At 41.5% G+C, this 16,761-nt stretch overlaps 1 protein-coding gene across 2 annotated transcripts in view; it reads left to right on the top strand.

The window, feature by feature from the left end:
* Positions 1–11,903, top strand: part of LOC133350894 (matrix metalloproteinase-16-like) — a 54,085-nt gene extending 42,182 nt beyond the window's left edge. For both annotated transcript variants that reach the window (XM_061565726.1, XM_061565727.1), the window contains 5 exons: positions 2,662–2,882; positions 5,174–5,312; positions 6,434–6,584; positions 6,773–6,888; positions 8,327–11,903. In XM_061565726.1, the coding sequence (XP_061421710.1) occupies positions 2,662–2,882; positions 5,174–5,312; positions 6,434–6,584; positions 6,773–6,888; positions 8,327–8,754 (1,055 nt within the window). In that variant the 3' untranslated portion in view covers positions 8,755–11,903. The remainder of the gene's footprint in view (positions 1–2,661; positions 2,883–5,173; positions 5,313–6,433; positions 6,585–6,772; positions 6,889–8,326) is intronic.
* Positions 11,904–16,761: the final 4,858 nt, after the last annotated feature.

Below are 16,761 nucleotides of genomic sequence, written 5' to 3'. Positions count from 1 at the left end.
GTTTGACAGTCGATTGGTCACAGGCAGTGCGATATCTTGTGCAGACTCCTACCTCTTCCGAGACGAACTGACCAGCGTCGAAGAGTAGGCCCCTGAAGAGGCCCTCTCGATCTTGATTTGAACAGTCTGCCTCAGCAGCAGACCATGCTTTCCCACCCGAAGATGGGCGCTTGTGTTGCGCCCAAAACGTCGTGATTTATTTTATTTTATACCTACGTGACTTTACCGAAAGAACCAAAGAGTAAGAATATGAGTAAGGCCCTCTCGAGTTGGCGCGAGTGGAGGCTCTTGTACGAGCAGTGGGGCGAGCAGGCATTTGCAGGGCTGCGCCTTTACCATTGACAATACGTGCACTAATGTGACTTTCAAATTTATTTCTTTTTTTTCTCACAAAAAAATGTAATGACACTTTATGCATACCTTACAATTGGGTACAAAAAATATAAAGAACGACTATGTGTAGCTTGAGGGCCCTGGTTATTGAGAGCTAACGCTGGCTTGCACGGTCATTATTTGCACAGTATGGCCTCTTTTGTGTTGCCTTGTGCTTTACGTAACATGCCAGCTGAACGTATACACTCAGCCAGCAAATAAGCCACAGCGCACACCAGTGGCGCTAACATCTAGGAACATTGTGCATTTCTTGTGTAGCTTCCCGTCAGAATGAACGGCTTATTCTGAGTCGACCAGTCTTCGCGGTGCCTGCACAGTGGAACTCCTTGCTTAGCTCCAAATGAACCGGACAGGAGTTTCCAGAGCACCGCTGCAATGGGCGTGGTCATTTCGGGATAATTGAATGATTGCTTGCGTTTCCACGAAATGTACATTCAATCCTTTGGCCACATCTGACATGGAAAAGCTGCACTGACTCATTTGGCTGTCTCATTAAATTTCTGTTACGTGACCATGTGCATAGCCCCTCCGTTACCTTACCTTCCCTTCCCACCCGAAAAAAAAATATTCCTAACTTTTACTACCCGTTGCCTTCCATATTAAAACAGTTGATACAATGATACCTTTCATGTACTTAAAAATATGTTCATTCCAACTTTCATATACAAATTTGGAAGTTGAATATACTTTTCTGCCAAAGTTTTAAGATCCAATTCCCATGTTGCCTTCAAGTATTTTTTTTTCTTCTGCAAAATTTTGCTTGGAAATACAGAACAGTTTTTTTTACATAAGTGACATGAACGTGGACATATACAGAGCTTGACCATAGTGGTCAAAACCAGGATATTAAGCGACACATGTGTTTTTTTAAAACGTGGATTTATTACAAAGAAGAAGGGACAATGTTATAACGAGCTTCTCATGAAATAATAAATGAGCATACACCAAGCAATGTTCTACCAGAACTGTCAAATATTTTTAATAATATATATAATTTGCATAATAGGATAGTTTACATTTTAGATACCAGTTTTTTATACTTTATAGTAATTTCGTAGCATCTGCAGATATTTGGAAACTTGAATTAGCTTCTTCAAAATATATTGTACTCATTACTGGAATTAGTTATACCTGGAGTGGGCTTCCCTTCAGGTTCACTCAGCCCGAAATAAGTACAGACAGCGCTGGCCTCACCAACAGCACATGTGATATTCAGGCCTTAATAAGAGCCTATGAGCAATCCTGGAAAGACCTCTGCTAGAATGGAGCTATTACACTGGTCAACACACTTTTTCTGGCATAAGGTATTCCAACGGTTTCAAGGTAATTTTGGGGTGCTGATTCCAAATCTGGCATCAGTTTTTGTCTATCACATCAGGTTTTTGAGATATCAAATATTGCATTTTCAATAAAAACTGCGGAAGAAAAATATTAAATAAATGTGGATATCTACATAAAATGATATTATAAGCACACTATCCTAAAAATACAGCACCATATTTTAACACTAAAGCAGTCACTGACTCGCAACAACTTGCAATCATAAGTGACAGAGTTAATTTTGGGTAAAATCAATGAAAATGGGGTATGCCGATAGCATAAAAATGATGTGATAGAGCAAATCTGAGATCAGATTTGGAATCAGCACCCTGAAATTAGTCTAAAACAGCTGCAAAAGTCCAGGCCAGAAAAAAATGTTTTTTTTTTGTTGACCAGTGTTAGAGAACCCCTCTAAGGAGTATTTTGGCCTACTCTTTCACACTGGCCAGACATCGTGGAGGAGGTGGTGGGTACCCACACGTTACACTACAACACAAAAGCCAGCCGGTCGACAGGCTGGTAGCTGCGTGGATAAAGGCGGGGAAAGGGGGTGGTGTGGATTTCAGAAACTTGGCCATTGTTTAAACCACCACGCCGAGAGGTGGAATGGATCCAGTGACCTCTGGATACGTCCAGTGGGCTAAACATTACACCACGGCAGCACTAGATACGAAAACTTCTATTTTAATTTTACCAGGTAAGGCCCACTGAGCTACATCGCTCTTTTTCAGAAGCAATCTGGCAACAAATGATAGCTCAACGAAATGGCTCCTCATGTGGCAAAATACTCTAAACGCATGTTTCTAAATGTGGAAGTAAAAACTGGACGACCCGGAGAAAAATCCACGCGAGCATGGGGAGAGAGAGAGAGACACGCAAACTTCAAATATACAACAGGCGTCAGGATCGGGCTCGAATCCACGATCTCCTGTCTGTGTCCCCTGGCAGGCCCCGCTGAGCAGGACAAGGTCCCCTCGCGACCCCTTCCGACTCCACCTCCTCCCCGGCGGCCCGAGACCCCGCGCCGCGTCGACAAGGTGCCCAAGCCTCCACGCAGCCCCGACCTCGGCGTGGATCGACCGCCACCGCCGCCCGGCACCACCCCCGACATCTGCGAGGGGAGGTTCGATACCGTGGCGATTCTCCGTGGCGAGATGTTTGTCTTCAAGGTGAGTTAAGGACTGGGGCATCGCGGTGTATTAACGTGTGCGTGTTGTTTAAGGTCCGGGGATGATTGGATTTAGTTTTGTAATGAATTGAGGTTTTTGTAATGCTGGCTGTTAATTCTAGATTTGAAGTTATCGTGACTGCAAGGGTCCATACTCGTTGGTTTTTTCGGTAAAGTCACGTAGGTTCCACCTGAAGACGGAAGCTTGTGTTGCCTCCGAAACGTCGTTATTTAATTTATTTTCCTTTTTTTACCTACGTGACTTTACCGAAAAAACCAAAGAGTATGAATGCTGGCTGTGTTGAACAGGAATCAGCACATACATGTGCTCCAGTTTTCTTCTGGAGCATAGAGGTAAGACTTGTACTACTGCCTAGGCTTTCGCGGTTGTGCTTGTGATAAAGGGGCCACAATTTTAACGTGTATTTGCAGTAGAGATAAAAGCTAATTTATTGAACTGGCCCACCAGTTTAGTTTTTAGTCAATAGACCTTAGTGTCCATCATGATTGGCATATGTTCAATCACTCTATTCAGCATTACTTAATTTGTTTAAACTCGCTCACAGAATACAAAATCAATTCTCGTAAAATACTTACATCAAATGTGGGTTGATATTTCAACTGATTACGGAAAAAAAGTAACTCTTGTTTTTTGTCTTATTTTGATAGTTTCCATTAAACATTCAGAGCTTCATTGCTGCTTCTCAACTTAGAATGTAAACGGAGGTGAAGTTGTGGATTTCGTTGAAATCAACTGCAGTGACTTGCTGAATAATACATTCCTGAGTCAGACTACTGTTTATCTAATGTGATTTTCACTCGCATGTTTATGTTTAATTAATATAATAATAAATATAGTATAACAAGTAATCAGACATTAATGTAAAATATATGTAATTTCAGTGAAAGCTACACCTAGTTTATAAGACCTTAAAAACGCTCTGAGGGATTGTAATCCCTTGTGAAGTAAGTAGGTTAAATGAGCATGTCTTACTAATTTTATAGAGAACAATGTAAAATTTTGATTTAAAGCTTTCATGACTGCAGGGATTCATATTCTTGGTTCTTTCGGTAAAGTCACGTAGAAGGGAAACAATAAAATAATAAAGTGGCGTTTTGTTTCAAATGTTCTTGCCGTGTTTTTCACACCTGATGATGATTGCTTGTGTTGCAGTTGAAACGTCGTGAGAATTGTATTGCTTTATATTTGTATTATTTGATTGTTTCCCTTCTACGTGACTTTACCGAAAGAACCAAGAATAACAATGTAAAACTCGACTGGTGCACAGAAGCGAGGTCACAGGGCTCTTAGGAATCATTTTGGTGGGGAACCCTGAGTTCAGAATTACTTGCATCATTCGCCAAGACACGGGTGTGACGGCAATGCGCTTACGTGAGTTTTGTTTACAAGTACATTACCAACCTGCACTGATCGAAATATATCAATAACACTGTGGCCCTACTCTTTGGTTCTTTCGGATAAAGTCACGTATAAAGATAAAATAATAAATTAAATAATTGCATACTACGACGTTTCGATTGCAACACAAGCAATCATCATCAGGTATGAATGAAATAGCAACAAAAATCTAACCAGAAAACTATAGACAGACATATAAGCAGACAGATATCACCAAGATACATAGAGAGAGAGTAACACATAGGCACAGAGAGGGAGATCGTCTCTGTGGCGAGGCCTCCGCCCCCCTGTCTATTTAAGGCCTCGCCACAGCGACGATCTCCCTCTCTGTGCCTATGTGTTACTCTCTCTCTATGTATCTTGGTGATATCTGTCTGCTTATATGTCTGTCTATAGTTTTCTGGTTAGATTTTTGTTGCCATTTCATTTATACCTGATGATGATTGCTTGTGTTGCAATCGAACCGTCGTATGCGATTATTTAATTTATTATTTTATCTTTATACGTGACTTTACCGAAAGAACCAAAGAGTAATTCCTGCAGTCACGAAAGCTCCAAATTTAAAAACACTGTGGCCTTAAAATAAATAACATATTCTCGGTGACATGTTGGGCAATGGACCTTTTGCCATAGCACATGACCAGCGTGGGTAAGCATGGGTCAAAGCCCCGTGATTGGAAGATGTTGAGAGGCCTTCACGAAGTGATGAATTGACAAAGGGATGTAAATAATACTAATAATTGCGTCGTTATTGCCGGCCAGATACAAAAATTGGTTAAGCTTCACGAGTTGAACAGCTTCTTTGTGTGTCGGTAAAATTCTCGGCGTCCTTACATGATGATGTGATGGCACATGACATTCCGCCACCGCAGGACCGCTGGTTTTGGCGCGTACGCAACAACCGCGTGCTCGACGGCTACCCCATGAACATCGGACATTTCTGGCGAGGACTGCCGACCAACATTGACGCCGCCTACGAGCGGCCTGACGGGAAATTTGTCTTCTTCAAAGGTGTGTTGCTGTGAAGGGGAAATGGCACAGCAGGCAAGGGAGTTAACATCTCGCCACCGTGGCGCCCAAATGCAAATTCAACAACCCTCTAGGGTTTTTTTCCTAGAAATAATTTGTGGAAGGAATAAATAAATTAATTCGTTACTGCAATAACAAACAAATTTGATCGTGCATATCAGAGCCCACTTTCCTGTTTATGGAGTCATGTGCATGGTTTTGGTTTCTAGAGACTTTGGTGAAAACATAAACCGGGGCAATTGTCACTGTCTGGAGGCTCCCATTTACTTTAATCACTACTGGAAGCAGACCACCCACTGTATCAGTGAACTCTCATCAATTAAATCCGTTAATTATGAAATGGATGCTACATCAATGTTTCTCAATTAGCAAAAAATGTGCGAATCTATATTTTGTCCAAATTCCTGCAGGCGTATTGATTGGAGTAATGGCAAGTGTGTTTACTAGCTTGTTGTTTAAATGTCTTTCTTATTTTTCCGTAAAAACAAATGTTCAATTTCACATCTAGAATCTGGAGCCTATGCTATTATAGTGGAAAGGAATTCTGCTTTTGAAGAAAAATATATTTGTGAACCATTTGGCTAATGGGGCTTAACAAACTTGAGTGCTTATGAGCACGCTTTGAATCATGACATGGCAGTTGCTGGGCACTCATGGAACTACTGGGCAGATGCATCCATGCAACTAATTTTAACGCTAAATCCATGTAGCTCTTCAATACAATAAGCCACACACATTTGACAGCCAAGAAGAAACCGGTGTTGGCAGGACAACAAAACAACTGTTTCGGGAATCCGAAATGGTAGTTTGGTCATTATACACAGTCTTGAATGCCAAACGGTCTCCCAACACATTATTACATTCCACGTGTGTTGTTTTGCTGTTGCAAATCTCTGTGGCTGCACAATCATTTGGTGTTTACACAATCACTGCTGTTTGCACACACACACACATATAAGGAGTTATACTTTTTTTTCAATATGCCATGCATGGCAGGTGGTGAAATAGCAAACAAAAGCTTCCATGGATATGGGCACTCTTATACCTTCCAGCACAGTGTACGCATTTTCATTTCACACTCGGATCTGGTTTGTCTGTGTCAGGTGACCAGTACTGGGTGTTCAAGGAGGCAATGGCCGAACCCGGATATCCCCGCAGCCTGGCTCAGTTTGGGAACGGCCTGCCCCACGACCGCATTGATGCCGCACTCTGGTGGGAGCCCATGAGGAAGACCTTCTTTTTCCAAGGAGATAGGTAAGCAATGGCCAGGAGGAATCCACTTCTTCCTCCAGCGAATTCATGCCAGTTGCTCGCTCGCTCGCTCACTGGCGGTCAGTTGCATTCTTATCTCTCTTCAATTACCGCGGTTGTTGTTCCCGTGAACCTCACTCGCTGATTCCTGCTCCTCTACACGGTACGTGACATGCTGCTCCTTGATCCAGGTACTGGCGGTTCAATGAGGATAACCACGCCACGGACCCTGGGTATCCGCGGTCAGTCACAGTGTGGAAGGGCATTCCGGACGGACCAAAGGGAGCTTTCATGGGTCGAGAGGGCGGTAAGAATCCACATTCGCTTCTAAACATTTGCCGCCTACTCTACAATCATTGTCTATTTTGTCCGTTTTTGGCGAATGGCTTAATATCGATATTGCTTTGTTTCGGTTTTCTCTGTGCTATAGCACAAAAGAACATAAAAATGCGTATCGTTTTTACTATTACTCGATATGCAAACACGAAGTTTACTTCAGGGGAGGCAAAGTACAAATAATGATAGATGATGATAAAATTGCATGTACATTAACATAATAATTTTAGAATATTGTAAGAGCCTAGGCCAGAGCAAATCTGTGAAATCCATTAAATTGGTTTTTACCAAAATGTATTCTTGGAAGGAGCAAGAACACTCTTGCAAATATCAGTCCAGGTACACACATACGGATTTATACCACTTAAGTTGCATTCCATGAAATCTTACATTATTTTTGCACTTATCATCAGTCGCCACATTTCACTCGTACCCAGGCTCCAACAATAGGTGTAGGATTTGCGAAAGTGGTAATGTCAAAAAAATTGGGTGCGCTGCAAAAAGTTGTTCGTTTTTTTTTACTTATGACATGAGATGGTGAAAAAAATATAGCTGTATTGATTTCAGCCAGAAACGATGACCTGTGGCATTGAGAACAATCTTTTCCCAGAGCCTATTTTAAATAAGATTTGAGACTTTTGAGTGGAAAAGTGGAATGAGGATTTTATGAATTGAGTTATCGATGACACTGGGGCAGTAGTGCAAAGGCCTTGTAGAGGCAATACTCATTTATTCAACTTTTATATTTCCCCCCCAGAGTTTTGAAGAATATAAATACATGTCTTGTGTATTGTTCATCTAATGTATATCTCTAAGCATACACACTGAAAACATCCTGGCACATTTAAAAAATAAAGTAGGTGCATATACTCTCCTAGTTAGAAACGATCGTCCAAATGTAAACATTAATTATTTCAGAATTACGTACATACAACCTTCCCATGACCAAATCACCCAGAATCAGAATCTTTATCCTGGAGAAATCCAATGAGATATGAGCGTTTTCACATATGTTCAGTAGGGGCGGGTTAGAAAATTCCAAAGACAAATTATAGAATGCGCCCGATCTTGTCAGATCTCGGAAGCTGAGCAGGTTTGAGCCTCGGATGGGTGACGAAACCTGCACTGCAGGTGCTCTAGGCTGCTGCACAGGCGGCAGTGGACCGTTGTTGTATTGTACTTCTATGCTCACACACATCTATGCTCCCCTCCTTCACCAACCAACCCACTCTGACCAGCATTGCGGAGCACAGACCGAATAACCCTCACGACCTGCACGGCGTAGCGAGACCTTTGCCCAGCCGTGAATTGGCAAAACAAACTCTCCACGTACGTACGGGCTACTCATCAGCAGAACGCTCATTGTTTCTACCCCACCCTCTCTCTGTGGCTCCTGCTCGCACATGCAGCCTACACCTACTTCTACAAGGGCAAGGACTACTGGAAGTTTGACAACGAGCGGCTCTCGGTGGAGTCCGGTTACCCTCGCTCCATCCTCAATGACTGGATGGGTTGCGGCGGCGGCGGCGGCGGTGGCGGCGGTCCCGGAGGCCCAGGAGGCCCCGGTGGACCCGGTGGACCCGGTGGACCCGGTGGCCCTGGCGGCGGCGTTTCCGACGACAGCGACGGGCGGCGGAGACACCGCCCTCACGGCGACGACGTGGACATTGTGGCTCGCACGGCGGCCGCCAGCGGCGTCAACGCCATCGCCGTGGTCATCCCCTGCATCCTGGCGCTGTGCATGCTGGTGCTGGCCTACACTGTGCTGCAGTTCAAGCGCAAGGGCACGCCGCGGCACATACTGTACTGCAAGCGCTCCATGCAAGAGTGGGTGTGACTGGCGGGGGGGCTCCGCTCACCTGCCAACTCCCCCCCCCCCCCAACTGGCTCCCACCACACCCCGTCGCAGCAGTCGCACGGCCGAAATATCCCTTCAAAGAGCCCTGGCGAGGAACGAGCAATTTCCTAGAAGTAACAATGAAATGAAATTTTTAATATTGATTTGAAAAGGAGTAAATAAATAAGCGCAGCAGGAGGAGGAGGAGGAGGAGAACAAGAAAAAAGGCCCACTTGAGGGTTTCCTGAACTATGACAAGGCCTTGAGACGAGTGCCTGCGGTCTTTATGCAGACACGGTCGCCGGATTCTCTTGTTTGTGTCTAGACAGGGTTTTATGAGAGGTACTTGAGAGATGAACAATCCAAGGCCATTTGAGCGACCCTGCCGCGCGCACGACAAGGTTTTGGCCACGCTTCGGTTTTAGACGAAGAGGATAGAGAAATATTCAAAAATGGTTGCTGGCGAGTGGACGAGCCGGCCGTACCAAATCGTTTCGCCAACCGGCTTGCACGACGCTTCGGCGGAGACGTGCCACTCTGTGAACTTCAGCTGAAATAATGACTCTGGGCCAAAAAAAGCCTTAAGATGATTTTCTCTCCGCTGTAGCAGCTTGCAATTTGGTACACGACGGAGGGAGTAATAAATGCGGCTGCACTGTAATGTATAAACTACCTAGAGAGATTCCGCCGTTACTTGGGGCAAGAGTTCTTTGTGCATGCATTGCAGGCAAAAAAAAAAGTCCGTATACACTAATATAACCTCTCAAGCGAAACAACCTGAAGGAATTTCATTCAAATTAACAACTCTGAGATTTGCAGTGTGTCGGCTATGGTCGAATCATGAGCTTAACTCAGCTAGAAATGGCATAACGAAAGGGAATTCGGGCTACAGCGGTTTCTGCGGATGAACCAACACAGTCTTAGGATATCTGACATTCAGTTCCACTTAATTTAAACATTAATAATCAGAATTTAACACTGGGTCAATTATGTTATTTGCTTGTGTGTTTTTTCCCCAGGTGTTCACATATCAAGTAACATTTCAATTAATGTCGCCAAAATTTTGCAGGGACTTTGCAGAAGGTTATAAGCATGGGCGCGTTTAGTGCAACATTTTTGTTATTGAACTTTAATACTCTTTACTCACTGTTTTCATGACTTGGGTTATACTCTGTCTAATAATAACCTTTAGATTTTTTTTTCTCCTGTTAATGCATCTGTTATATGAACAGAATCTTTCATTGACTGATAGTCTCATGATGCATCCAGACACACAACAACGAAAACTTGTGTGCTGTTAAAGGGGATCATTTTGGCGTAACCTCATGTTGGTGGATAAAAGTGCAAGTCGGTAAAGAGGGGCACATGCTTGGGAGTGTAGTAGGAAAGGCCTGGACATATTTAAAGATCACAGGCAATGTCGGTTGATAATGCAGTCAGTTTTCAGCTTTGCATAATTCTAGGTTACATTTATAAATAACCATAATTTTGGCTACATATAATGAAGTGTTACTTTAAAAAAAAACATCAGCAAGGTTTGACCTAATTAACCTGATATATTTTGATTTATACATGTAAAAAAAATCACAATTAAAAGATTTTGAAACCTAAATTAATAACGTCAAACAAATATGTTATAACCAACAGACATGGTCAAAAGTTTAATGTCCACAAAAATTGATTATTCACGCATTTATTTACAATGATCCTATTCTACAGTAACCTGTACTAGTATCAGTTTATTTTAACAAAACCTGTACAGTTACTGCTTGAAGAATTTTTTTTGGATTAACACGAACCATCAAAACAGAAGTGTTATGTACAAATATCACTGTACTTAATTTAAGAGCTTGTTAAAGGTGCTTAATATGCTATAGGTTCTAACTGCATTGGCCCATAGTAGGCCTATCAAGTTATTTAAGATTACACAAAGCTTATCTGCTTTTGTTAAAATGACAGTTTGCTGAATTAGCAAAATCACATAAAAAGGAAAAATGTAACAGAGGTGGAAACTGTGAATTGTCAAAGCTACTGTGGGTAGCTGAATTGTTTACATCTAAAATGTCAGTGCAAATTTCTTTTTTATTATTTTATTGTTGTTGTTATTTTTCAAAAACCTTCGTGGCATTTGACCAACTGAAAAAAAGGCTTCAGATTTAAAGGCTGTTACAGTTTTAATTATTTTGCACTTTTTTGTATTCTTTTGGTGCTGTTCAATGTAGGAGTTATGTGGTTTTAGTTGTTACTGCATCTCACTGATGCAGTTTTTTTGATAGCATTTACACGGAACAATGTGGTGTGTGACTGGAAGCCATTTGACTGAAGGCCTGAAAATGTTAGATTCATTTTTGCATCGTACCAATTTGGTTTCTCATAAAATGCTAAAAATAACCCACACAAGGAAATCAATATAGACCAATTCAAATTATGGAGTTGTACTAAAATTGTATGTTAGGTTCTATAATTAAGCATCTTTAACTTTTGAAAACTTTATTCATTTATGATACTGAAATCAGGTTTATGTGTAATACCACACTAGCATTGCTGTGTTCACCCATTCACTCCTGCTGGTCAGGTGTGCCAATACAGTATATCAAGTGTTGTCAAATTGTTTGGCAGACTTAAAGTAGCCTTATGTTATAAATGTACATTATTTTGGAGAAAAAAAAAGATCTTTGAAAAAAATGATGATTTGTTATAATATTTTTTTTTTAACAATGAACACATTCTTCTGTGGATGAGTTCTCATGTAAAATGTTTGTTTAAAAACAAAGTGAGATTGGTAGGCAAAGCATCTTTGGTTATGCCAGTTGAAGACAACTTCACAGACAAAGTATATTAAAAGGATCAATGTACATTATCCTTCATTTTATCGACTCACAAAATCACCCACAGAAGCCGCAAAATGCGCAATATTGTGTTAATGTAAAAATGTCACTGAATGAAGTCAGTACCTTCTAATTTAATTGGTTTTTTGTTTTATTTTATATGTTGTTATTTATTTTTTTATTTTTTAAAAGTTCTCCAGAGCCTTGAAATAGCATTCTGAAATACGTGTCTTGAACATGTCAATTCTTGTCAAGCTTATTATTTTTGAATAAAATAACAAACATCCAAACTTGACATAATAATCCGTGTACGTTTGAATTTCTAATACAAAGACCTCGTGCCAAGCCTGCGCATTGTACCACACGGGATGCAGCCCCGCACTTCCAAATTCACCCCGCTCTCTTGAGTTTGTTCGTATAACCTTGATTGCAGTGTTAGTGCTCGGTATAAGCAATTCAGGCAAAAGCGTAGGGCCCAAAGTAGCTGAAGAGGTCCCAGATTCATGCAAAAAAGGGGAGAATCAAACATCAGCTAAGTGAAATTTCCGAATGAACATATAGACATAATTGACAATAAAAGTATATTGATCCCTTCTGATACCTATCGTGACTGCATCGCTTTTCTCACATCTCACATCTCTATTTGTCAGTTTAATACGTAGGCTTTCGCGACCAATATTATTCATAATCAACGTTTTTGGGTTTAGATCGCGTTATTTCTAAATGTGTCAACGTGACACTTTTTTACTGATTGGCCGTGTCGGGTGGTGGAGGGTTACGACACATTTATAAATAACGCGATCTAAACCCATAAATGTTGATTGTGAATCTCTTTGTGTGTACAGTTATCTTACCCCACTACAATTATATCTTTCGTCTTTATCTCTTCTGTCATCTAGCAAGGATTTAATCAACTGAAAGCCCCCTCCCCATAACGTGTCTGTGATAAGTCCCTCGTGGCCTACCACCATCACTGCTTGTTCAGGCAGTCTCTTGGTCAGAACACGACTCCTACTGTGGGAAATAATTGAATCGGCCACAAGTTGAGGTGTATTCCAATACAAGTTTAGAATAGGTTAGCATATAATCACAGAAATGGATGAAACAAATGTATCTTGGCTGAACATGAGTCATTGGTCCACAATGGGGGTTCTCCACTGAGCCTGAAGAGAGAGGCGTGTGGCAGAGAGGTGATTTTACTCTGCAGTCATTGACTATAATTAGGTACATTTTGCAATTTTCTCCTTTCACAATGAAAGCATTTTTCAATGAGAAACTTGGGTACCGAGGAAAACAAATGTGAGTGCGTCTGATTATTCTTAAGCCTGCTGCTCTCCGAAGCTAATTATTGACACGCACACCTGATAGTCAACTAACACACCTCCAAAGCTGGCATCTCTGTAAAATAAAACATTGCCAAAGCAGCATTTAAATGTGCCCAACACCATAATTGGTAACTTCAAGCCCTAACATAACACTTTCAACCCTCCCCTTGGCATGAAATCCTGCACGAATTTTTTTTTGTCAACGGGAAAAGGTGTCAACTCTCCGGCTACGTTTTCAGGTTCTACCATGTGCTGTTTGGATTGACGTCCAAAGTTTTACTCTGCGTGCTGGAAGCTTATTCTGCAACTGATACTTCCTGAAGGACTGGATACTAATGAACTTGTGGGAGGTACTTGCTTTCTGATTTACAAATGTCCGAAGAAGCTGCCAACACGTAGAGCAAAACGTTGGACATCACGCCATGGAAGGTTGCGGTACAACCACGACAACCTACCCTGTTTTAAAAATATGTCAATTCGACTTTAGAATTCTGTTTTAACAAACCCAGGGAGAGTGGATGCCTGCATCTGTTTTTTTCCCTGGCGTAATGAAGAGCGGCGGACCCGGTAATATGATAGAGAGGTTGGGTTGAACATTATCCCAGCGGTATTTGTCCTAGTTTTTCCAATTTTCAATGTATTAACTGGGACAATATTACACACTATTTGAACGTAATGAACTTTTAATTAACAGTATTAAGTGTTCATGGGCTGAAGGCTGGGTATCAATTAACTAGTGGGGTGCCCGTTTTCTGTAATCATTGTCCCAATTGGAGCATTGCCTAAAAATAGTCACGGATTTAATTTGCCCGTATTGGTCATAGTGGTTGACTGTATTTATTCAATATTTATTTTACACTTCGTGCAATTGTTGAACATTTTCTCAATTCCGTCGAATGTGATAATATGTTGTCATTGGATATTACGGTTCCATCCTTTTGGGAGGTAATCATGAGTAACCACAATGCACTGGAGATTGTGGCAGTTTAGGAGTATGCAGTATATATAAAAAAAATACATACGCATACATAAAACAGTAAAGATAAATAAATGTGGATGTCCACGCCATTGCACTTCCCATAAGTAAAGAAGCACAGTACAAATTATGCGAATGATGGTATCGTTTTCCAAGTGTCTGTTTGCATTATTAATTCTGCATATGCACCGATTCTACCTTGTTATTATTCAAAAGCCACTGACAATCAGGGGCCCAAGTGTAATGAGCAGATTAGATTTCTGCTCATTCTCTGGGTGGAGAATAAACTTTGCTTCACGAAGCACATGCAAAGACGGGACTGGCGGTTGTGTTTCCACAAGACGAGTTTGGTGGTGAGTTTTTTGTTGTCATAAATCTCCTTATATATGTTTTAAAGCGGTTTTACGTCCACTGTTAGACCAGCGTCGTAATGAATGTTGTTGTAGCCTTCTCCAGTTGCGTCTGTGAACTGCTTGTAAAATTCATTGCTCAGCCATCATTAATTGTATCTTCCTGTTTTTTTAGAGTCGGTGAAAAACAGCGTTTACCCTGAAAGGGGTATATCTGTTGAAAATACACAGCAAAGTGTTGTCGTTTCAGAAACGGTGTAAAGCATTGAGCTAGTTGGATGAACCTGCTATCTTTCCACACCAATGTTATTATTTTTTAGTGTGTCATGCTATTGATGTTCTAAGGGGTGTCAATTTATAAATATAAATAAAAGCTATGTAAAAATACGGTAAGGGGAATCACGTGATTATCCACCCCACTGCGTTTCCCATAATGCAGCGAGTCAGATGTATCTGCGGCTGGGGTTGGTTGGATAGACAGTGGTGAAACCGTTTTTCAATCCATGTGGTCTTCTTTTTTTCAATTTAAGTCACGATTTGCTTTTCCAACATTGCTTCAGTTAAATTATAATCGAGGTGGCTTAACAATGTGAAGGATACATCCTGAGCAAGAAAATAACGAGATTTCGTTTTTTTGTACTGTGGTCATATACGTAGATTGGTCTTAAAATATGGAATATGACCAACACGTTAGGCACGGAACAATATATACAGTTAGACGATAAATTTGAGTCTTCATAAACTAAAATATGAACATAGTGTTATAGGTTTACTTGTGGAGGAGAAATCTCAGGAATCTAGTATCATGAAAAGTTATTAAGGTCACCTTTTTAATGACAATGAGACTGGAATTGAGTAAGAGGAGTCAGGTTTTTTTGGGTTTGGACAACTACACCCGTTTTACCTAAAGACAATTTTTCCTCAAATGACGAATAGACAGCAGAATACTCCTACTTTGGTGACGTACACAAGGATGACCTTCATCACAATAAAGTTCAACCATTCGAGATCTGCAACCGTACCTTACTTAAATGGTTTCCATTTGACCTGGAGCAAAACATTAATGCAACCAAATTACTGTTGGGAGACGGTCGTTAAAATAAAAGCAAGCAAGCAAGCGACGGTTTTTTTTTTGGAGGCGATGAAAAACAAGCCACACAAAACAATGGTCAATGACTGCTGACGTTTTAAAAAAAAAAGCCACTATAAACCACCATGGGATATACAGGGCGCTGGTGTAAGTGTCTCCGCAGTTCGCTCGCGACGAGGCCTGAAGTGTTCTTTTTTTATTATTGCCCCCCCCCCCTCCCCGTTTACTACCACTTTTTTATCACTTTGCAGCCTGGGAATTTGTTGGGCTTAGCAGCGCAGGAAGGGTATCCGGTGCCCACCCAACTCCTGAAACAACCCTGTGAACGGAGGAGTCCAATGGGGGCATGTGCTGGGAGTAAACGCCTGCTTGCCGCTGAGTGCCACTCCCCAAAGTCATGAGTTTCTGCCTCGATCCCATTTGCCACCTCTCAAAAAATTGCAGTTCTCCTCTCAGGGGTTAGGGTTGAACCTTCCAATAGCGGCGGTTTCTCGCCGTTATCAATGTCATATCGCTTAGCCGTTGTCTTGCCCACATCCCCACCGGAGGAGAGAGCCTTTGAGGAGTTCCCATGGAACTATTAAAAGCCGTCATGAGCGGGGAATGTCTATTGTGCTTACAGTCAGCTTGCCTCTCAACACGTGCGCTTTGGCAAGGGTGTGATGGTGGGTGCAGTCATTGGTGAAGAAAAAATTGCTGTAAAGAGCGTAACTCTGTATTTCTAGAAATAAAGTTGGATATACCCTTTAGAGGGTCAAGTTGCGTGTGGGAGGAGTGTTTGCTTAAGTGTAACACATCTGCAGCTATTGACTCTGTGGTGGGCAGACTTTCATACCTTTTGCACGTGTCATAGTTGGTAGATTTTTTCCCCATGAATATGTTTAATCGACAGCATTTGTTTAAACATTAATAGCCTGGACTGGTTTCTGCCCTCTGGTCCTCGTCAGCAGAGTCAGACGTGCTGAACAAATACTTTACAAATACTTTACATATACTTTACACCATGGGAAGTCAGCACAAGAAAACAAAATTGCATAAAAACTCACAGCGCACAGTTGTCCAACATTTGTCTGTAAGGCGAACATTCTAAAAGTTCGTATCGTCTCATCTGGCAATAAAGAACAAAAGCTGAATCATGTGCAGTCTATTCTCTTCTGACACATGTTGTCTGAACGCGAATTGGATATAACGCAATGAATGTATTAGGGAACACATTTTGTATAACGTGGATACCAATTGAATATAACGCGATTGAGTGAACTGAACCCAGTCTTTGTTCAGCCTGCACACGCACCTCACGTGTCATCGGGGACTGTGCTTTACCCTGTATCATATACAGTATTATTTATTATAACGCGATTTGTCGATAACGTGGTGTTCTTCAGGAATGCAACTACCGCGTTAGTGGAGAACACGGCTGTATTTTATTTAGTACCCA

Source organism: Lethenteron reissneri, chromosome 35, assembly GCF_015708825.2.
Source record: "Lethenteron reissneri isolate LAM-NWPU_2019-01 chromosome 35, ASM1570882v1, whole genome shotgun sequence".
Taxonomy (NCBI): Eukaryota; Metazoa; Chordata; class Hyperoartia; order Petromyzontiformes; family Petromyzontidae; genus Lethenteron; species Lethenteron reissneri.
This window is presented reverse-complemented; position numbering and strand designations above follow the sequence as displayed.